The sequence below is a fragment of the Atractosteus spatula genome, chromosome 9, assembly GCF_055471065.1.
Source record: "Atractosteus spatula isolate fAtrSpa1 chromosome 9, fAtrSpa1.hap1, whole genome shotgun sequence".
Lineage (NCBI taxonomy): Eukaryota > Metazoa > Chordata > Actinopteri > Semionotiformes > Lepisosteidae > Atractosteus > Atractosteus spatula.
Genome location: NC_142714.1, coordinates 39419027 through 39443682, shown reverse-complemented (window position 1 = coordinate 39443682; position 24656 = coordinate 39419027). Strand labels below are relative to the sequence as shown.

Below are 24656 nucleotides of genomic sequence, written 5' to 3'. Positions count from 1 at the left end.
ATATGATCCAGATGAAGACAAGAGAAAAACTGAATGGTATACAATTTCAGGAATCCATTTACATGAAAAAGCAGGATTCAATTTCCTGGGTTTTTCTATGTTTGTAAACTTTGTTTTAAAAAAATAAATTTTTCCATTACCAAATAAAAGAAGCGAATGGGCTGGCAGCAGAGCCTGGATTTAATAGCTTTCCAGACTGAAAAACTTAGTATTGAAAAATGCAGTATCAGAAAGACCTCTAGACACCTGAAGTGTGGATGTCTTGTGATCTTACCTTTTTCATATTGGTCCCAATCTTAGGATATGGTGGTTTATTCACTCTATTCCAGTCGACCCGAACCTTAATATTTTCGTAAAGCTGAAGAATAACCAGGGCATCTTGCAGGTCACTAAAAAAAAAAAAAAAAAGCATTAGGACGATGCTTGCTAATAAATGTTTAGTAGCTCAAATGGCTCTAAGTCAATACATAGAAATATCTAAAGCCCTTAATATCAGTGTGCATAAAACTGGCCCTGTGAATGAAATATAACCAAAAATATATTTAAAACAAGGTGGCACAGTGGTTAGAAATGTCGTCCTGTAGTGCTGTGGTCCCGGGTTCAATTCCAGACCCGGGTTGCTATCTTTACAGAGTTTGTATGTTCACGTGGGTTTCCTCGGGGTGCTCAGATTTCCTCCCACAGTCAAACTGGTACTGGCCATACTGGTAGGTTAATTGGCTTCTGGGAAAATTGGTCCTGTTGTAAGTGTGTGCATGCCTCTCCCTGTGTGTGCCCTGTGATGAACGGGCGTCCCATTCAGGGTGTACCCTGCCTTACGTCCCTTGCTTGCCGGGATAGGATCTGACCCCCTGAATTGGAAGTAGCGGTTAAAAAATGAATGAATGAATAGATTTTTTAAAAATGAACAAATCAAGTTAAGGACACATACTGTAAAAGAAGCAAGATAACGAGTGTAATATCATAACTAATTGATTCAACAAAGTGAACACAGGAGAGTAAAGTCCGTGCTTACGCAAACAAGTGATTAACGTGGGGGTTCACACCCAAAGAATTCATCCAGTTCCGGAAGGTTCTTTCCTCCCTTGTCTCACCTGGAAATAAACAATACCTCGATGAGTCAAAAGGTGGAGCTACAGTTGCACACAACTACCCCTGGTATGTATACGCCTCATTGTACAGAATTAATTACACTGTATGGACTGGATGAGATCCTTGGATCAATTAACTACTTTCCAACGGGCTAGATAAACAAAATGGCTCTCTCTTCTTTGTAAGCTTTGTTCTAAAAATTGAAATTTTTACATTTCTAAATTAAGTAAGCAATGGGGCTGGAAGGAGTGCCTTAATTTATTAAATCTTTGGTTTGAAAGTGTTTTTTGTCATGCATAACAGAAGGTATTCCAATAATAGGATTCGACTTGCAAAACACTCATAAAAACTAATAACAAATCTTCCAAAATAATGCCATAATGTTGGTTCATCAAAATACTGGATCAAATAGTAAACTATTTTTTCTGAGAACTTTCTAAATATGCCCAGAATACTATTTAAATGAAAATCCTCTTTCCAACCTGTCAATATATAAATGACATGCGCATAAAATATAAGACCTCATTTTTAGAACTAAAGCAAAACTCAAAGAAGACAATTCTCTAGAAAATGTTTTTCAAGCAAATATAGAAACTGCCAGTCTATAATATATCATAAATTAGAAGGTTCATTCCCCGATGAACCTTTCCATGAACAGTAATGGAAACTGCAACCAATAGATGGCGCTCTAAATACAGCACAAATTCTAGGATGTTATTGAAGTCAACACTGAAGATGCACTGAAATGGTTCAAAAATCAACCTTGGAGAATGACATGATATTCCCAAGGCCACAGACTTTACCAGCTCTTCCTTTATAATAGAAAAGATGGCTTTATTTCAAATAGAAAGTAAAGAAAGAGATCAAAGCTCTTTCCTAAACAAACACAAGTCTCTGCCATCAGTTAGTATCAGTTCTGCAGAGGTAAATGTATTCACTTTAAACATTCATTACTTTAATTTTCCAGCCCTTCTCAAAGGGCAGTGTCCTGGGGCCACCCTATACACCTGGATTCTTCAAAGAGTTGGGCTGAAGAACTGGTGATCAAGTGACATGCAGTTCAAAAACTACAGCCAATTCTACAGTATGAATAATGCTTAACAGCAGCTGTCCTCTGTCACCTTCTTAACTAACAGAAATGTAGGGCCAGGTGTAAACAGCTTTAAAGTGCAGCTACAAATCTACTGACCAAGGTGAAATGGCACATATTCTCATCTGCATTTACACACTAATTTATACACATTTAGAAAACACTTTGCTTACACACACAAGAGCAAATTGCACTTATATTACAATCTTAAGTTCTGAATCTTAAACATCCTAAATGTTTGATATTTGACTTTTCTAAAAAGATGCCAGTGGACTATTGTTGTAACCACTGAACTGGTCAATTAAGCTGTTTCAAACGGGACATTTAGTATTTTATTTCTGGTGTAAGGTCTCCATATGAAATCTGGCTGTAATTCCTAAACTATGGCTCAAACTAAATAAAAAAACAAGCTGCCCTTGAAGAGGGTTTTTATTGCCCAGTGACACTTACCTCTCTTCCCAAGGGCAACCTACCATCAGGTTCTGGGTGGCACAGTGTCAAATCTGCAGTTCACAGGTGGGTCAAAGATTTGATTTAACCTAAATGTGTCGTAATGCAATTCAGTTAATCTGTAAAACTTTTTGGGACTCTCTGATTCATTTACCACCTTTGGTTACAGTACACGTACAAATGATGCTCTGGGGCAAATATTTTTGAGGGGGTGAGAGAGTAGGTTTAGCTCAGTGAAACCAACTGACCTTCCAGCAGCCCCCAGTCGATGTCCTGGTTCTCTGGCTTTATCAGTGCTGGGTACTTATTGAACAAGTTTGCAACAAAAGCCAAATTCAGCTTGGGGTTCCCACTGACCACGTCTGATGGGGTGACAAACTGTCGACAGCCCAGCTTCTCTGCTTCCTGCAGCATTAACTCTGCTCTCTTCAAGTCGTCTTTCTCCTGCCAAAGTGAAGTACATGCAGGGATTCAGTCACAGGTATGTGAAGGAGAGCAGGGAAACAACCTCTCAGAGAAATAAATGATAAAACCTACATCCATTTTCATTTAAACTTTATGTATGCTTCCTTTTCCATGACAGTCATTCTTATTAAGAAGCATGTGGCTCTTATTACTACAATCAATTGTGACCTTATCAAAAGGTTTCAAATTTCACATTTCTATGTGCACACAACTGGCCATAACATTCCTGGCTCTTCAATTAACTAGAAGCCTAAGTGTTAGTTTCACTTAGAATAATGGCCACTAACAAGTCTAACAGCTTACGTGTCATATTTCAACATTGACTTCACTTGAGGCAAACAGATCTAAAATGAGAAAAAGAAACGACAGACAAAAACCTCATGTTTTTGTGTTCATCAAGAAATCTCAAAACTGATGGCATTCGATGTTTGAGATCTTGGAACTCCTGAGTGTCTCGACTACTAAACGTACCCACTCAGAGCAAACTTTGAGGCCTACAGTCCAGACACCTCGTTCATTAGCCCATATGACCATGATTCCCCGAGTGGATGCGCACTAACATAAAAAAACCACAGGGAATATGCAAATCTGAGCCGGCCGTACAATGACTCTTGGACCTTGCCAAGTCATGGCAGTGTGTCAAAATTTAACAACTCAGAACAAAACGTATTTCTTCCCAATTATGTTGCCATACGTCTGTCAAATTGATTAAGGGTAGCCAGTTCAAATAAGGTAAAAACCAAATAGCTTCTGATTCCAAATGTTTAAGAATGTGACCAACAGTTTAATAAAGTGAAATGACTTAGAACTAGGTTAGGACTTCTTAGTGTATGTCAATTATGGGAAGATTTCATACTACTCATTTCAAGTTAAAAAAATAAAGAAGCAGAAACTTCTCAATTAAAATGCAAATAAATATCATGCTCACCAAAACATAAAATGCCGATTAATGGTAAAGCCCAGAGAATTTTGAAAACTGGTGACCTTAATGTCTTCCAAAATTCAATAAGATGTTTTTGTCTCCGGCTTAAGTGTCAAGTGTTTGGTTTTGATGTTTCAGTTGTACAAATGTGACTCACTTCAAATACCAAAGGAGAACAGAGAAATAGATGCTGAAAGGCATTACAAGAATCCCATTAAACATACAAGATTCCTTCTGGCAAGGGCTTTACATGTTCATTAACTGTTCTTCATGCCACATTAATTAATCACATCAGAACTTGCATTAATTTATTCTACAAATGATTACCATTTACAGTGGACAAATACACAGCATGTAAAGATATTATAACACTCTTGGTAGAAAAACATTTAAAGCTAGGAGCTGACTACTACAAGAGTGACTTGTACAGTATAAACAGAGTACATGCCTGGAAGGCAGTTAGGTGTGCGTGAAAATGACAAAAGCAACCTTCACCTCCCATTAGCATTCTGACTGAAATCTGTTAGCATAGCTGTAATACCACTTCAATGACAGGAGAAGTGCACAAGTATAAGCATATGAGATTATGCAAAGAAAGTCATGCAGTGATTTTCTATTTTCTAAAGCTATCCCTTTGACTCTTGGTATTAGTCGCTTCTAGTGATTACACAAGAACAAGTACGTATACATCATGATGCACTTCTTTAGCCCAATGAATGGCTTCCATATGTTTGGCAGAATGAGTGCAAATTACTAAATCTCCACTGGCTACAGTTATTCCAGTGAAATTTACGGCATTCCGATGGGATCAATATGCCCATCATCATCTCATTAGGGGGTTTCTTCTACAACTGTCCATTCATCACTCAAAGAATTTATCTGCTCTTTATACCCGGACATTTTGCCACAGAGTTCCAATCCAGTCGTCAGTGACCCTCCCCAAGATTAGATAAACATGAGCAATTTAAATAAAATATTTTACTGCTATAGACTTACTGTAGGTCAATTCTCACCGTTTCAAGTGAAATAAGAAGAGGAACTATAGTTCTCTCCCACGGCTTTTGGTACAGCTGGCTGCTATCTAAAGTAGTTAAGCCTGCTCCCTGTGCACTCAATTTTCACATTGAACTTTCAGAGGGCAGTCAGCCGAATTAAATACATGCTGTTGTGCAGCTCCTGCTCCATGGAATGGAATGCTCCCAGACACATTGAAACCTTCCCAAAACAGATGTTCAGTGAACAAGCAGGATGCCTTTTTTCTTCCAGGATATATTTACAAACATTTTACATATTTATGTCTTGTATGTATGCACTGAGACTGGTCTCCTTTATTAGGCATGTTACGACAGTCATAATAGGTCACTCAGTAGATTCCAAGGAAACATTAATGCCACTAACGATGTTACAGGTAATGTCATATGTACATGTAAAGAAAATTATAGAGTATACATGTATATCACGGATGATTACAGAAGTGACATCACACTCCCCTGAAATCTAGACAGTGTAAAACTCTGCAGTGACAGAGGACCTGGTGTTTTGGCGTGAAGGAGTTATTTATTGTTTAGGGAGCGGCACTCTGTGTGCTTGGAGCCCGGAAATAAGCAGATCAAATCCTGGCAGGGGCAGGGAGAGCCAAATGTTTTACAGATATACTGCCATCCTTTCAATATCTGTTTAATCAGCAAAGGACCAATTTTAATGAAGTCCTCCTAAAAACATTCAGTCATTGTACAGGCTTTTTTGGAGACTTAGAAAAATGGATGAAATTAGAAATCAGTTTTATTCTGTCCACAGATATTCAATAGAAACATGAAACAACTAAAACTATAATTCTGGGAATATTAATTTCCGGCATTTGGCTTAATTTGAGGCTCAATCTTAATTTCAGATAACACAAAAGAGGTAAATATTCTCAAATTACTTTCAAAGATTTGTTCACAAATTACCTCTCTTTTCAGTACTAATTTAGAATTTTTTAAATATAGTAGCATAGTAAATTCCTATATCCTAGCATGAACATTTTAGCAGGTGAGAATAAAAGATCACCCATTTATATAGAACATGTCCAGCAAAGAAATGTAAAGATTCCATTCTCCAATCAGCTTTACTTTGAACTGAAAATTTACTTACATTGAACCCAGACATATTGATGTCAATGCGTGTCTCGCCTTCTTTGGTCCCTTTAGGTGCTATCTGGTTCAGGAGATGGAAATAGGCCCTTGAATCCTATAAAAGGACAAGCAACAGAAATAAATCAGGATAACAATTAAAACGTAAGTTGTCTCTTTCAACCGTTTTGAGCTTTCTAAATTCAAAGAATTTCTGTCATTAACCTTAACAAGCAGGATGATTGAGCACAACATAAAAAATGGGATATGGGATGACTGTTTTTTATGGAAAAAATAAAACACCTAGAATTTTTTTAACCTCAATGCAATAAATGTGGTGGACACTTGAACACAAGTGACTTCGGTGTGGACAGAGGCAACAAAAACTATACAAGACCAAGGAACAAAAGAAAAGTACCTTTACTGAATTACTGAAGTCTGCTAGCTGGTGTACAAGAAAAGACAAGCGCAGAATCAGAAATACCACAGAATACGTCCAGAGACAGCATTTTCAAAGAGCAGAAGAAAACACAAAAGGAAGAAATTATTCAACAATTCATACAGTAAAGCTGAGCAGGGGGGTGAAAGACAGGAATTTCATAAACAGCGTTAGCATAATGGCACTTTCAAAAATGGGGTAGAACAAATATATTTTTCCACCAATCATTTGCTTTTTTTGGTTTATGATGATTTTCATTAACAAAATTTTTTGTTCAAAAGTGGGGAAAAACGAGACTTTGAAAGACTCCAGAACTGCCTGTCCATGCCATAATTGACTCAAAATTTTGCAGGGCATTTCCTGTTACATATGCTAAACTTGGTTTTGCATTGGTGTATACGTGGTGTCCTCAACCTTTGCATTGCTGCTGCTATTACTTTTGATAATCTACTCTGCCACTGCTACTCCAATTTGAATTCAAAGTTAAACTAAATGTTTTCCTGCTTTCAGAATTACAAGTGGAACCTTCCACTGGGAAATAATACAGAAGATCTAATTAGATGAAAAGGTAAGCTTGTAATTGCTTAAGATTTTTTATTTTTGTGCATTTGGAGTAAAAAAAAAACATCTAGCAGTGTCCATTAAATATTGACTGCATTGAAGGTTTAGGAAATTAAAATTCTGTGTTGGATGGGAGAGGTTGTAAATAGAGTCTACTGGAGTAGGTCAAAGCAGGAAGTAAAAGAACAGAGAAAATCCACAAAGTAAGAGAGAGAGCATTAAGAAGTTTATTGCATTTATCCTTTGGATTAAAAAACATTTATTGAAGAGATTAAAATGTATTAACTCCAGACCTGGAATATATTTCAAAGAGTAGAAGAAAGTAAACTGGTATATAAGGAAATATATGAACTTTCCACAATATTTCATGTATCCTTTGTACTAAAAGTAGACCTGCCTGTCAGGAGTTTGGTGTGAATACTTAAAATATTTTTGTGTACCGACACAAAATCTTTTGTTCTCTGACCAGTGAATGGATGGATTATGTCCTGCATGGTATATCTATCATAAGTACGGATCCCTGGGGCTAGAGAGCCAGACAGGCAGATTAACGACACAAGCGGGTTTTCCAGTAAATGCTATCAGAAGGCTCAAAATGGCACTGCTTTGTCTTTTATCATAATACATCTGAGATTATCTTTTAACTAAAATACACCGTAATACACTTTCACCAAAAATGGAATCCGGTTTCAACTCTAATGAAGCCTCCAATTATAAACAACCCAAAAAATTATATTATAATCTATAACGTGAATGACCAAATGCACTGGCACAGCAATTTGAGACAATTGGATCATAGATGATTTCCTGGTATGGGCTTGAACCTTTCATTACTGAGAAAAAAAAAACAATGAACTCCTATTTTGCCAATTCAAACAAGGCCCAGGATGATGCACTGCCATAATGAAGGCCACTCATTTCTGCTAGCACGAGGACCTTGCTAGGACGTGGAATATGGCTGACTGTGGTTTATGAACAATAATGCTTAAGCTTGCAGGCAGCTGGCACATGGCCCATCATTACAAATAAAAACCTAGTGATAGGGCAGTATGGTGGCGTAGTGGTTGGCATTGCTGCTTAGCAGCGCTGGGGACCTTGGTTCAATTCCAGACCTTGCAAACTCCAAACTCCCCTGGGTTTCCTCTAGGTGCATCAGTTTTCTCCCACAGTCCAAAAACATACTGGTAGATTAATTGGCTTCTGGGACAATTGGCCCTAGGTGTGAGTGTGTGTGCCTATGTGTCTGCCTTGCGATAGACTGGTGTCCTGGCAAGGATGTACCCTGCCTTACACCTGTTGCTTGCTGGGATACGCTCTGGCCCCCCCAAGATCCTGAATTGCAACAAGTAGCTAGAAAATGGATGGATGGATAACCTCCATTAGATGTACGTACTTGTACATAGTTCAAAAAATAATTGGAATGATCCCTATATTATGTTAAATGTAAAATACCAGATAGGTCTTTTTTCTGGACAGTTCTGCTGGGATGACATGGAAATGGTAAGCTGATAATCTGCATGTGTATCTGTGTGCTGTCCAGTCACTGAAACTGACAGGAGTGAGAGGATATGACACTGAATTCAAGAAGGAGATTGCGTTTTGTATTAGGTCATTTATCATGCATTTTCTAGAATACACCTTTCTCAAAATGTGAAATCTTCAGCAGGATGCATAAATCATAAATATTTATGCAAGTAAAATTCAGAATACTTATTGAAAGCCTACAACTGTATCTGCTTTCTGAAAAAGCAGAAGTCATATGTCTAGAGACACATCTGGAATGTGCAACTATCTTTCCTTTTCCTCTCTAAGCCTTTAAAAGTCTGGGAAGTAACATTACAAATGTTTTTTTTTTCCTATTTAGGATTTGTGATTATGAAATGTTGACAGTTTGAATTACTCATTCAATATTAAGCATAGGTACAAGCTTTTCAAAATTACTTGGTTTACCCGTCTTAAAATGTATTCATACTAACAAAGAATTTATTGGCCCCCTGACTCCCTTATACAAAAAATAGCATCTCGTTATTAATAAAGGCTTAATTAACAGTAAAACTGCTCTTTTGCATTGCACTCCTGCTAGTGAAGTTAATTACTGTTTTCAAAGTCCAGTGAAATAATCTCCTATCAATACTTCATTCATCTTAACAGAGTTTTTCATTACACATTATTTTGCAAGAAACTTTGCAGTGACTGAGTTAATACTTCTGAAATACTTCTATAATATGACAAAATCTGTCACATTTTTTAAAAAGGTAAATTTCAGTGCAAGGAATTTATAAAAAATATTGACTGAAAGACTTTTTCCCCACCCAGTAGCTTTCATTGTTTTTGGGCTTGACTGATTTATAGCTGGAAGAACACAAACAAAAACTGCCAGGCTGCCTGTGTGACACACAAGCAACCGTATTCATCCCAGTGTGGAACTGGTCCATGCAGCATGTAGTCTTGTGTTCCCAAGCATTTTAAAATAAGAACTAATTTCTCCTAAAGAAAGAAATAGGATCTAGCATTTAAAAACATTAGCAATAAAAAAACAAGCAAATAAAGCATACTTAACCTGAGAAGAACCTGTAGTTATACACCTCAACAAGCTTTGGTAACAGGCCTTTATTTATTTAACCACTGTTCACACTATGTGAAGTTCTTTTAAATTCCACCCACAGCACATTCAAGATGTCAGTTCATGAGGCTGCAAGTTAGCAGAGGAATATCTCCTCAAAGATGTTGCAGATTCAATACCCTTCAAAACTACACCAGACGATAATCTGAATGTCAGGATACGAACAAGGGAAAATTGTAAATTTAAAGAATTGCAGCAGCATGTGAGTGATGCACAAGTAGAAGTGTTGCTTGTTCTTTAACTGCTTTCAGTAGCACTGAAGAGGTATCACAGAGGACAGGGGAACTGCTAGATTACCTTAATGTCGGAGCTAAAGTTGTTGATTTTGTTCCAGCCAGCATTCTCCAGATGGAAGTTGGCCCACCTCAAGAGCAGCTCTTCAGGAGACAGCTTCATCAGGTCCTCCAGAGTCTCTCCATCGCGCAGCAAAGCCGCCAAAGCTGGAGGGATGACAGGTGGGTCAGACGGCCTCAATCTTTCACTCCCGGTTTTAATGCTTTGAAAAATACCTGGCAGTTCCAAAATATTTTTTCAATCCTAGTCATTTTTATTTTAGTGAAAATGTCAGCTGACATGCGAGACCTCGAACAGGACAGCTGTTTGTGCCAATTTCCCCCAGGTAATTGGAGTAACAGGTAATCATCTAATCATCTCCAAATGACTTAAACCCTGTCCTCCCCATGGTCAGATGCTCTGTCATTGAGTTTCCTACGGACATAGGGAAGTGCTCCTTGTACTAACTAGCCCATCAGAGAAACAAGGATTCTGCCCGAACCAGTTCGACTACTCAATCCTGAGTTCATGACAAATCTGCACAGCCAACTGGATCCCCGACCACCCAATAACTGCTAAACCTCAGCAATACCCTTGTTCTCCAGACCTGCTCTGCTCAGCTGCACCTGTCTTCCCTGGTCTATTCAGCCCAGATGCACAGCACATCAGCTGTTTTGTTTGTCTCCTGTCTGCCTGTCAGCCCCAAGCTCTCGCCTCTCTGCTTGCCTTCACTTGGACCAGGCAAGCGGACTCCTGAGCCTGTCATACAGACGCGGCAGCTCAGAGCAACACTTTAACAGATCCATTTCAGGTTTTACATGCTGTAGGCACTTTTAGAAGTTGAATTGATGTAGCAAAAAAAAACCAATATATATAATACATGAAATTTACGCATCTGCCTCTGTGAATGTACTCAAAAAAACAAGAGGTCTCCAGCATCTGGTTAAATAAAAGAAAAGCCTACTGCTTAAAACACTAAAATGAATCTGGCTGCCCAACAGTGATAAATATAAAAGTTTTTCCATACTGTTGTCAAACGTCTTATTCCAAACTTGTTTTTCAACGTATCAGTGTCTTTAGGAGACACTGTTCTGCAATCAAGCTGAGCTACATTCTACTGAAACCTGATGATTTTTTGAATGTTCAACAGATGAGAGCATGTTTGCTTTATTGGAAAAAAGGTCTGTAACATGCCAGAGGAATTAGTCAGCATAGTAATAGAAAATCCAGGTTGCGACTTTATTTGAGGACTGTTTAATTGGTTTGTTGTTGCAAAGGAAAACACAGAAAAAAGTAATTTGGCGTGGGAATATTTCATGATCAAAAGATCAGATGCTCTGCCTGGAACACGCTACTTTAAAAACGGCTAAATACAGACAAGGATGGTTTCAAAACTAATTTAGTATGTTTTTTTAATTTAATGGAGATTTATCCAGCATTAAGGTTAGTGACTAAACAGAAACCAGCAACTGAATACACCCTATCCCCAGTTTACATAAGATCCAACTTACAAAAACTTGACTTGATGTCAAAACCTCCCAGGGGCCCCATCATAAAATCTAGTTACTTCTAATTGCAACCCATACTGCAATCACTTCAGAGAAGCACCTAAGTGATTTTTTTATCGCTTGCTGTGTATTTTATTTTTTAATTGTCAGTACAGTGCCAGGTAATGAAATGCACAGTATTTATAGATGCATTAAAACAATTGTTTATAATACTGTATATGTATGCAAGATGTATAATTATTCAATGTATAATTATGGTTTTAAATTTTTATCCATCACTTATGGACTGCTAGATGTTGCTATGGTCTATCTTTTGCTCTCTAGCCCCCCTTTGTGATTAACACACACACCTGCTAGCCATTAAAGGACAATAAACCCTGGTGAGCCTGCAATTCTGCTCTCCTGTCCCTCCCTCCATCCTTACTCTCCCACACAGCTAGGGAAAATAAGGGAGGGGATCATGAATGGTCACCTTCTACGTATTCACAGCTAAGAAACGGTCACTTCCGCTGACATGAAATTTAGGTTATATAAAGACCTGCAGAGTAGAGCCACCATGTAGCCAGAGGAGTGGGAGTAACTGGATTGAGTAAAAAGTGTTTAATTAGGCAAATTAGATCAATTATGCCAGCAAACGGGGTTAGTGGAAGACCAGAGCTGAGAAATCCCGCACTAAGGCAGATCACATGACACACCTTCATTCTTGCTCAGCTCAATGTCAGCAAACAGGCCAATCTTGATGATCTGCCACAGAAGCCCCAGCACCAGGTGAGGCTTTCCTTCTCGCAGGTCCTGAGCTCCAATGTTGACAACGTGGCAACCGATGGCAGAGGCGGAGTTCAGGGCCAAATTCAGGTTTTCCTACACGGAGAGACGCGTGGCGTAAGATTAGGGCAAATGCCATGCATTTGGCAACTTTTTACTTCTAATTTGTTCATGTGTAACTTGTCCTACATGAAATTAGCCAACAAGACAACAAATCGGTATTCAAACAAGAAACAGCAGCCATGGCAAAAAAGGAAAGGAGAAATATCTTGCATATGATAGCATGTCCAGAACAAAAATGCTAAAGGAGCAAGCTCTGTTTGTGACCAAAGAACGAAAATGAAATAGAATGTGCAGTTACAATTTAGATCAAGGCACAAATAAGAGTGCAGATAATCACTGTGTGAATGCTTACATTTTCAAATGTTTCAGTTCAGATTCACAAAACTATCCCATTCTTAAAGCAAATGTATCCATCAGATGATGGACCATCATTGTGCATGTGGATACATTTCTCTGTCCATGTACCATCCAGTCTAGGACACTGGAAAGCAGGTATTACATTTTAGAGGGAAAAGTGTAGAACCACTCACAAAGCTATTCTAGTGATATGTGAAGGTGCTGTTATATAAATGGGTGGTTGTCCCTCTTCATACTATATATTCTTTACTGTAAGGAGTTTTGATCTACAAATAGCCACAAGTTAAACTAGCAAAGCATCTGATCATCAGCACGGCTTTGCTTATTTTATAAAGCTCCTTTACAAAAAAGAAAGTTTCAGAAAGTGGAAAACGTTTACCTGTGTCGTAAAAGGCGTCAGCTTCTTCTTATTTATTGTCCTTTCATCAATTGTATCCGGTACTGACAGATTGATCATTTTGCTTCAGCACAGAAAGGAGAAAAGAGCAATTGTTTTAAACCAGTCATTAGCAATAGTCTTCATGTTCCTTTATTGCTTCAGACACTGACACTGTCCTTAAAATCAAGATTCAGCTAATTAAGCTAATTATGTTTTTTCAGCAACTACATTCCTCCTGTTGTTTTTAAAAAAATCAGCTGCTCAGGAATTTGAGAGCTCATCTGTTAAAGTTAGAAATGGAGACTCTTTACATTCTGTAGCATATTTAGAAATGCAAGAACAAGATACATAATATTATTGGAAAAAAAGTGCAGGGTATCCATTATTTTTCTAGGGACCTGTTTAAACATTTTAAGAAGACATTTTGCACCTACAAGTAAAGTAGAGCAAACCCTTTCATCAAACATCTAGGGATGAAACCATTTCTAAAGCAATTCTCTCAACAGGGTAAATTCACATTGCCATGTAATATACAAATTCTCTTTGTTTAGGGAAGATTTTGAGTCTTTATAACTCTACCCTATATCTTTAACTCTATACTATAACTAACACTATACTGGATGTTTATATCACAAAAGAGAAAATACAAGAAAACCTAAAGTTAGGCCAAACCCTAGACAGCAGATAACTCCATCACACCATAAGACTCAGTTCTTTGCCACAGCAGAGTTTACACCATCTAGACTTCAGAGGGGGGTGATATCACTTTTGTAACTAGCTCAAGCATGAACATGGTTACATTCTCCTCACCACAACACGATTCCATCTCCAACAGCTTTGAACAGAGAGTTTGAATTGGGATCCATAGGAACAACATGCTTGCAGTCAGGGTCATTCTCCAGTGCTTTGTTTACCCAGTTTACAAAGGCAAACCTTTCTTCCTCTGTAATAGAAAGTACAGTACATGAAATATGAGCAAATACCAATTAAGCCCGGCCTACAAAATACTGAACATACTACCTTAGCTTAGAAACTGGTATTAGCTTAGCTTAGTGTTCCACCCTCTGGTGTTTACATCACTTATATACTTATATTTACATTTGGCCTAATCCACTTCCCTTTGAAATCACTCAAAATTTGCCAATTACAGAAGAAGGTGAAATGATTTTCTCTGAGCTCTTTTCCTGATCAGTCAGGAAAGCACATTTCATATGCAGTAATCCCTCACTATACAAGCAACCATTATACATCTTTTTGTATATATGAGATTTACAGTAGTAATTACTACCAATTTATTTAACAAGAAGATGGGTTCACGTATAAAGTACTGCTGAATTTTTTTTTTCTGGAACTTACTTTTTAATTTTACTACATTTTAACTTTTTATAATAAAGGCTTGTGAGTGCATACTGTAGTACCAGATAGTACCTACTGTCTATGCATATGCTAACGACTGTACTGTAAGGGAGTGTTATTTTTTTCCCTACATATTGTTTATGCATAAAACTTGTAGTACTCTCAATAACATTTTTTACTTTACTATGACAAACCACCATTCTTGAATTTGCAGCAAATTCATGGGTGAAAAGAACACAAGACTAAACTAAGAATAGCCTCCTGCAATGGTGTGTACTTTTCAGCGTGGAATAACCTTCACTTATTTCTTTGCAGTCAACACATAATGCATGCTGACGCAGTTCCCCACTCAAACATCTCCTGCTTGTGCCAAACTGAAGTTAAAACATCTCGATAACCATGCTGTAAGGAACTTGGTTCTTAGAGAAAGAACTAGAGAGGAAATCCATCCCATTTTGAGCAGCCCACTAGGAATAAGACATTTTTAATACTAAGTTTGTAGAGTACCTCGGCTTCTCTGCTCACGGTTTTCCACCATCTTACAAAAGACTTCAGCCTGCACTTGAAATCTTTGCTTTTAAAATGATAAAAATTATGTATCATTATGACTAATGCAGTGCTCTTCTTAGTGAACCGTGAGATGCTATAAATATGATTGGCTGCTTGTAAAACTGTTAGGTCAAGGTGTATCCTGCAAAGGAACAGGTAAAGGTTTGTACCAAGCTGAAAGGAAAAGAGACTACATTTCTGCTTTACAGGCTTCTTCAGGTGTCTGAAGAAAGCTCCGTAGACTTCTTCAGACACGGAAGGCTTGCTTGTGAAAAAGCTCAATGAATAAATCCTTGCCAGGATCACTCGGGGACAGAGGAAGAGGTAAAATTTGATCAAGGGTTTTTTCCTTCTTCTTACCCTTAAGCCATGGATTGTGTCCAAGAGAACAACTGCAATAAACCAGGTTTTCCTTTTGTTTGTTTTGTACTGTGCAATTAAAGTGGTACACAAATAACTGAGGTGGGTAGCTGCGTCAGCATGCGTAGGCTGCAAAGGAACAAGTAATAGGTTTATTCCATGCTGAAAAAAAGAAGAAAGAGAACACAACGTTTCGGCCGTGGAGCCTGACACCTGAAGAAGGCTCCACGGCCGAAACGTTGTGTTCTCTTTCTTCTTTTTTTCAGCATGGTACAAATAACTGAGCTCAGGTTCAGGTCAGGCATATTGGTTAAATGAGACAGAAAACGTCTGTTGTTCGTGTGTGTGCGCAATTCAACTTTATGGTGGTAACCACCAAAAATAGCAGCCAACAAAAACTTAAATCATATGGTCAGTTTTATATCTTTATTTTACTGTACTGTCTGCAGTAGAGACACCTACATGAATCTTATGGCTTTTGATACCAGTGTAGTTGTCCTACAAATAATACATTCCATGTATATAGTTTCAACCCAAAGGAGTCCAAAGCACTTAAAATGCAGTATAGCAAGGGAGCCACATTACCCGCTGAAGAGTGGCTGCCATTATGATCAAGCTACCCCACTACACAGTAACTGCTTCACCAGTAAAATTAAGGGTGAACTTTAGGGAGGCCAAACCATACAAGGCCATAGTGGATTTAAGTCAGGATCTCACAAGGTTGATGCTTGCTCAAAACCTACAGCCCGTAGTTACCCAACTACCAAACCTATGTGCTATTTTCTACATGGTTGTATTTCTTCAACAGGCCTCGGTCCAGACTGAACATCCTGGCCCATGCCTGTGATGCATGGGGTTGGCTCTCTGTCTCTGATCCCTAATTCCCCTTGCAGAGATCTCTGAAGTTATACAAGGGCACTTGTCCACCATGTGCCTCCAGTTCTCCCCCACATAAGTGACGCATTTTGTAAATTTGCAGCCTCCTCAGTGTGGCTAAAACCTCGGTTGTACACATCAGGTCCAACTTATTGCCCGCTCTTTCATTGGGTCTTATGCGTACAGTCCACCTTTAGTAGTTTCCTACATCTTCATGGGACTTCTGATAAAAAGGTCATTAATGAAAGCACAAGGCAGAAGACCCCTTCTATTGATTTTAATATGCCCCAATAACCTCAACTAATTTCCCCAGGTTTATTCTTTCTTTTCCAACACACCACCTTTCAGGAGAAGAGAGCTCTGTATGACGTTTGCCAGCCTATCAGCCCCTATGCTTTTGAACACCAGCATGCTAACATGCTTGTACCACCTGGTGCATGTTAATGCAGAGACAACAACAGGAAAAATCACTGTTCAATTTCTCAATGTAGGAACATTTGTTCAATATTAAGCTTTACCATACTTCTGTAAATTTTCTTAAAGACTGCGATGATATTCACAGATTGACTATTTTTGTACATAAAAACATATTAAAGCTATTACACCAATACTGGTCTTTACTTCATAGTAAAAATATTAAACAGATATGCATTTTTGAAAAATTCTTATAACTCTGCTAAAAGCTTATTTTTAAAAACTTAAATACTTCTACCTGTCTTCACATTCTGATTATCCAAAGACTACTTCATAAATATTGGAAAATTTAAAACAAAAGCACTGAGCAAGTTTGCAGGTTTCATATATTTAAATATGTATAAAAGTCAAACTATTACACCTTTCTGGCACACAATTCCTGAAGTGTCCCATGACTATTTAAAGGATATTTTGGGTGGAGTTAACAGTTGTACTTGAATCAGACCATCAAACTTTTTTTTAATTAATTGCATTCAATCTACACAGTTAAGACTCTAAACACATTGAAAAAAGCAAAAATGATTTCTATGTAGACATCATTTACAATAAATGCAACATAACCACTTTATTTAATTCAATCCCACAGATTTTTGGGAGAAGACCACATAGAATTCTAGAAAAGAAAATTATCATACAATTGCCAGAATGCAATTTAAACGAAATGGTCAGGTGGTTCCAACCATGAAACATAACGTCTTAATAATAGGGGACACTTCTCACAATTACCGTCAGTTCTAGAAATCTACACACTCAAGTTTCAACTCTAAACAAGCAAAAAATAGACCAGTACAGAATGTCTTAACATTGAAAGTCATAGCAATGAAGCCTACTCACTAGGATCTTTCAAAATGTCCATCCTGAGTCAAAATCACATCTAAGTGTGGACAGGAGAGTAACAGGTGACATCCCACAAACTGTAATTGGCTCACCTGATAAAACTGTATGACCACAGATTATATAGTGTTTCTAGCCTCTATCAATTAGAAATCCATTTAGACCACAACCTCTAAATCTGCATGATCTGACTCAAATATGAATATTTAACATTATGCACACCTATTCCATCAACCAAGCACTTTAAAAAGGATAACTAATCTCTTTGTGTGGCTCTCGCCCTTAACTTGTCCTATGGGAAAGGTTTTTCCCAGTTCTTCTTCAACTTATGGTTTGATTTCCAAACATAAGGCAACTGCTACAAACAGGAATAACATGCAAGGAAATGACTTAAACTACAAAATACTCAAAGCAACAAACTTTATACTTAGACTGTACTCCTTTAGAGAGAAAGAGTCTGATCAATTAGTCTTTGATAGAGAAATCTGTTTGACAATACACAAGATATCTGATATTTTCACTTACACTAGATTCCGTTATAAATGACATTTTGCTAAAGCGCAATAAAATATTTCAATTGAAAAGTTTGAAAAGGAAAAAAAAAAATATATCAAAATGGATCTCTGATTGGCCTCTTACAGCGTACCTGAGAAAGAATGCTGTGTTCCTTCACTGGAAAGCTCTGAAGTGCCACCGATAGCCAAAATTCCCTCCTTCCTGTTGATGGCTTTCCGGAAGCTCTTGGCAATGTCGCTGCTTTTTAATTCTTGAAAAATCTGAAAGGCAAGGGCAATAATAAATTGAGATGATTTTTTGTGAACATCAGCTGTTCGCCCAGTCAATATTGAAAACGTTTATATCGATAGTCTGTTTCATTCATATTCATTTCAGTCAACAACACTGCTAATATAACTGCAATTTGAATAAGCTTTGGATAAATATAACCTACTGATCGTTCACATATAACAGCAAGCATATATCAAATTAAAACTAATTCGAATTTGCCACAGAATTATAACAAACATAGGCCTCTAGACAATAAGCTGGAGCACTAAAGTGCAAGCTGACTATTTGTGAAGCATTCAATTCTGTTTTCTACATCCTCTCCCAGACACGTGCTCTGTCTGTGGTATTCAAAGTTGGTCATTTTTGCCATGAAAATGGCTAAGATCCATCTATAATTACGTAAGCGAAAGAAAGTATGAATCACAGAAATAATAAAAAGATCATATTTAACTAAAATCCTGTTTGTAAAAGTACTGATTTTTTGGAGCAATAAATTACAAATGCCATTTTGCCTTCACTCTTAAGCTTTGAAAATCTGTTTGTTCACTCCAGTGCTGCATACTTATCCAACCAAGAAATCCTTAAAAAATATTGTGTGTTCAAAATTAAAAACAAAAACAACTGAGGAACCTCTAATTGTTCGTGTTCCTTTTTTTATTATAATATATTTTTTACAGGTGTATGTGGAGTCTATGGCTTGCTCTGACCTAGCTGCTGGCCTTACAGCAGTAAAAAAGAACGAGCCATTTCAATTTATTGATGAATTTGTAAACCCTAAACCCCTCGCTGGTATAAAATTTCAAAACAGCTTGTCTGGAGTGCTGTACTTTATACAGCAAATTCTGCCCATTTCAGTGCTAATGATACGTTTGCAAACTTAGCCAAAAGCCTTATAGAAAATTTGTAACCTGACTACAAGGGATTAAAGAGAAAAAACTCTATGAGGTTGATTTGCATCACTTCCTTAAGATGAATAATACTGCCCTGTGCCAACTAAGGCTCAGTAGAGAAAGAACTGAATTAGCTTTGCCCTCTGGGGCACTAATTCTTTAAGATCAAACATTCTCTACCGGTGTCTTTGCCTTCTCCACTCCCTATAGAAGGTCCTGTACTATGAATCTGAAAGACCCATGCGAGGCATAGTATCACTCACAGGACTATTCCAGTATTTCTTATCCTCCCCCCTAGACATTGTACTATATTCACCTGAAGAAGGCTCCACGGCCGAAACATTGTGTTTTCTTTCTTCTCTTTTCAGCATGGAATAAACCTATTACTTGTTCCTTGGCAGCCTACACATGCTGACACAGCTACCCACCTGAACTATATTCAACTTGTCAGGCTTATAGATAATAAATCAAGTTTGCTATGGAAATAAAACACCATAGAAATGTGCAGTTGATTGGGCTTTAATGGGGAGCAGTCATGTAGCACTCAGCCATGGATTTTAATTAACTTAAAGCAACAGTATCGATGCATTCTGAAAGCTGAATTAGTTTGGTTTGTTCCAATAAGCAATAAATGCTTAAGTCCATAATAATTATAAGGCATTTACTCCTGTTCTGGCTTTGTTGTTGCCATCAGGTTTAAAGATTATTTCAGCATACAGCTTTCATCTTACTAAGTTTTGAAGGGCTGTCAGTTGATGCTGGCCTGCTGTGTATTCCCAACCCTAGATAGTGTTATGTTGGGTGTTAGATGTTGGCCTATATACTCAGGCCACAGAATGTACCACCTCTACAATATCTTGGAGTCTGTGATTACATTTAAGTATCTAGTACATTTAGGGTGTTAACCTGTACCGAGTTATGATGTATGCTCTTAAAACACTATACCCTATTTATAATACACAATTTTATGCTAAAATTAAAGATGCAAACTGAAAGCAGTTTCTTGATAAAAGGCCTGCAGAAGAAAAGGAAATTGAGAATGCTCACTGTAATTCAGTAAATAACTCCCCTTAACATTACAGTGTGCATCCTTTTTAATTATCCTGCTGTTTCTGTAATAGTAAAGCAAAGTTTACAAGAAAGCTGATTTCACCAGCTGCTGAAGTCTGGTAGGATCCATTCCAACAACAGATTTGTTAGAAATTCATCTAGGATACACAGTGCTTATAGTATGTTTTTGAAAAGAGGTTTAAGAAATAATCTGAAATTTAAGTTGCAAGTGTTTTCAGCAGCAGTTAAGGAAATTAATTGTGACCTTCTTGAAACACCAATGAACCACATAGTGAAATAATGATTTGCTAAGCCATATGGAATGGGTTGTGAGTTACACTATGCCACAGCAACAATAACACCCCACCTCACACAAGCTTGTCTGGTTCACGGTCTAGTACAAAAACAAATGACAACTGTGTTTATGGTACAGCTGAAGCACTGTAATAACACTAAGAAACATCTGAACATTCAGGAACAATGGGTCGACTACTTTTTGAAGATGAATGACATATTCTCTCTTTAAGAGCATAGCTGAAATAAACTGTAAAATCCCCGTCATATACTTTTCACACTTAGGTGAATGTGGAAACGAATTTCTTAGATAATCTTTATTGTCAAAGGAGAAAATGTCTTAAAAAAGAGGGCTTAAAATGCTTGGAAAATCAGTGTAACATCTACAGTACAATTGGGATATAAGCTGGGCTTTCAGTTTATATACTTCTGCAACAGAGCTTTGTCTTTGGGGGTTAAAGCAAACAAATAAGATTACAAGCACACTGAAATACAAATGAACACAAAATTTGTATTGAACACAAATGAACACAAAAGAGCCACCCAAACAAGTATTTAAGAAAGCACTTGTGATTAAATCAAGAATTAAAATGGAATCTTAAGTGTCAAAGGGGCATTTCAACAAAATCAGTTTTATTACACTATAATCTTCAGCAGGAGTAAAATTAAGAGAAGAAAAAATGTCAAGACATTTGTTCCAAACTGTATATTCACAAACACAGTACTGCTGTTACTGCTGAACTGTGTATTTCACCAGTGTGTACTACTGAAAAACAATCCTGCAAATATGTAATAACATCATGCCCCAATGACTCATAACAATTAGAATTCTAGCAGTACATATCTTACTTTTTAGACCTATAACCCAAATTTACTGACTGTTGTACTGGTCTGCCTTAGGATAATCAATTGGGAGTGTAACATTTATTGACTTTCTGCATTGAATCTAATGACACATTATACATACTCTTTGCCAGGTTTCATAGCATACAATAAAAAATAATTTGCTTCCTTATTTCACCCTTTAACAAACACTTTTCTCAATATCAATATACTTACAGAAACAAACTCATCAAAGCTGATCCTGTTATCCTTGTCTTTGTCGCCCTCCTCCATAAGCCTTTGAATTATTTCCCGCACTTTGTAGCCAGGGAGAGGAAGATTAGCCTCCTTGAATAGTTCGTGTAGCTCATAGTCACAGATGTAGCCATTCCCATTGAGATCTACAATGAAACAATGATAAAATAAACCAAACAGAATGCTCACAGAAATGTGCATTTTAGATTTTCATCTATGACACCTGTACAGGGTACTATATATGCCCCAGGTTTTTTTTCTGCTTAGATTTTTTTCCCTCTGGGGTTAATATGTCTTGGTATTAACATTGACATAAGGAGGTGATTTCGACTTGTTTCTGAGAATGATAATTGCTGCAGCACGCTGTTTTGCAGAGTCTGGAACATTAAACCTAACTTTAAAAACTCAATGAGAGGAGATCTGGACAATTTTATCATGCCTTTTTTAAAATATTTGTTCATTTGAGGCAGAGCTTAATCAAAAACCAGAAGGGCCAGGTGGGTACCCAAGACAACTACTGCAGACTCCTGGACAATAGCAAGTAAGCATTTAAGTATTTACTTAAAATCAAATGAATTAGCCCTCCAAAAGTGTACCACTACAACTCTATTCAGCAGGTTTTATATGTAGCCCTTAAATCAGTCATTTCAAAAGATCTCAAACAACTTAACTGTGATCAGTTAGAACAGGTGATTTTTTTTTAATGAATATCTTTTAGCCATCTAAAATCTGAGTTCCCTTAATTGATAAAAATATTAAATGGATAAGCAACTCCCAAATGTACCTAAATGAAAAAAAACAGGTGATTCTGAGTGGCCTGTATAAACCGGACTGGAGCTTGGAACTTGTGTTTAGAGTTCATGGATATAAAATAAAGTGGATAACATCAAATCATATTTCTGGAAACTGACATTCTATAATCATTCATTGGTTGTGTGATTTTCCTGGGCTGATAGACATCAAATGATTAGGCCATCCTTGTAAAAAAAGAACCCAATTTAAGAGAAAATAAATGTGCTATCTTTATCAGTTAATGCAGTCATCTATTTGAAGTCTCCGTTGCCATGTGTCTGATTCGGGAAATTGCAGTAAGCAATTACTCAAATGCTTGTATAAACGAACTCAGCTAATTTTAATTAATTCTAATAAAAAATTAATGACAAAATGCAGTTGAAGCAGGGAGGGGGATTAAAACCTTCTACTTTAAAAGAAAAGGAGGCAAATGTTAAGCAAGAACTATGGTAATCTAAAAATACTAAAGAAATTAAGTCCTCTTAGAAGTAACAATTAACTCGTTCTTAATCGAGCCATTTAGCATCTGATTACCACAGTAGGGAACATATCAGCTCCCAGTAGACTGTAGTTACAACAATTTCTGTGTCTTCCTGTTTTAATACAGCTATCAAACAAAGCTCAACAATTTACAGACTATCAAGGCTCCCAGTTGCTGAAAAGAAGGCCATTCAAAGGAATGGAAACAAGAGGAAACTTCACGGAAGTGCGTTTAAAACTGAGAATAGGAGGCACATTTTTATCTAAGGATTGTATGGACAAGCTACAGTACCCAGAAATGTAACTGAAGTTGATCATTTGTTTTTCTTTAAGAAAGGCTGGATGAGATCCTTGGATCAATAAGCTACTAAGTACCAAAAGGGCCAGACGGGTCGATTGGCCTCCTCTTGTTTGGAACCCTTCTTAATTAGTCCTTAAGCCCCATTGTGCAATGGAGGAAAAGGTAAATTATCATCATGGCCTAAAATGGCTGCAGTTGCTACCAAAAAATCAGAAAGCATTTATTGCTCAGAAACACAGGAAACTAGCAGTATTTAAAATACATTTCAGTTCCAATAGAAACTCGAAGCCAAATAACCAGATGAAAATTTGAACTGGGTTTTAATCAAAAAGTCTATGATACAGAGCCAAGCAGGAACAATCAGAATTTGTTAGTTAATATTTAAGATGCACCCTAATCAGAAGACCTGCTCATGCAGCTAAACCTACGCTAGAAGGCAAAGATTGTAGGGGGTGAGCAGGATTTTCCAGGTTGTACTGAGGCAGGAATCCACAATTAGTCAAAGACTGAGAGACACCCACCGACTTTTTCAAAGGCCTCCCTTAGCTCCTCAAGCTCGTCCTTCGAGATCTTGCCCGCCATCTCCCTCTGAGATCCTTCCGGTTCTGCTCCAAGACTGTTACTGGTTCTGTGAGGAGGAGAACGAAATCAGCAACAGGCTGCTAAAAAAACTAAAAGAGAAAGAACTGAATAAACATCACTGAGGAGCTGGCATTTTTAAAGTCTAACTTTGGCCTCCCTAAAAAGACTCTGAAGAACCTGAGAATTCATAAACCAAACAAAGAAGATGAGAAATGACCAGGGTAAGTCTCCCAAAACAACTGCAAAACCATGCCTTTATTTCCTCTGCTGAACTACGAGATTTGTTTTTTAACTAATACACAAAAAGTGTAAAATAGGGCTTTACTCCATACTCCAAGTAAAAGTGGAATCCCTTATAAAAACCTCCTTAGTGTTGTGAACAGTAGCCTATCAGCAGTGCTGCACCGTAGGTTTAAAATAGGAGAGCCTTGACGCTGGCAATCCCAGACAGCACAAGCTCAAGGCTGAGAGAAGGAAGCCACAACACCCAGGGGCGATGACTGAGAGGATTCCAGAGCAGCCTGGTGCCCACAAGGGACAATACACAAGCAAGTGGGAGATTTTCTGGGAAGTATTTGCACTCTGAAATTCCATAGACAACTTCCAGATACACTGCACACACAGTTTAAAAAAAGCTACACAAGTGATTCTTTTATCCTCAATCTCTATTTTTCATCTTATAAAACTATCATGTGCAAGCAGAAATGTGTAATTAAAACAACAGAAAAGAGAGAATGAGTGGAAGAGTGAATGTATAAATGCAGGCCATCACTGGTGCTCACCCCCATCCCACTCCCTGCAAACTGCTTTGCAAAGATAGACCAATATGGCACAAACTTTATTGCATTCCTGAACAC

At 37.5% G+C, this 24656-nt stretch overlaps 1 protein-coding gene across 2 annotated transcripts in view; it reads right to left on the bottom strand.

Annotated features, from left to right (window-relative positions):
- The window catches only part of LOC148828557 (plastin-3), a 54363-nt gene that overhangs the window by 5287 nt on the left and 24420 nt on the right, over positions 1-24656 (bottom strand). For both annotated transcript variants that reach the window (XM_088925654.1, XM_088925655.1), the window contains exons 2-12: positions 23739-23845; positions 21627-21790; positions 18194-18323; positions 13909-14041; positions 13099-13180; positions 12230-12395; positions 10051-10193; positions 6153-6248; positions 2881-3076; positions 1016-1094; positions 275-389 (exon numbers count right to left, since the gene is read on the bottom strand). In XM_088925654.1, the coding sequence (XP_088781780.1) occupies positions 275-389; positions 1016-1094; positions 2881-3076; positions 6153-6248; positions 10051-10193; positions 12230-12395; positions 13099-13180; positions 13909-14041; positions 18194-18323; positions 21627-21790; positions 23739-23799 (1365 nt within the window). In that variant the 5' untranslated portion in view covers positions 23800-23845. The remainder of the gene's footprint in view (positions 1-274; positions 390-1015; positions 1095-2880; positions 3077-6152; positions 6249-10050; positions 10194-12229; positions 12396-13098; positions 13181-13908; positions 14042-18193; positions 18324-21626; positions 21791-23738; positions 23846-24656) is intronic.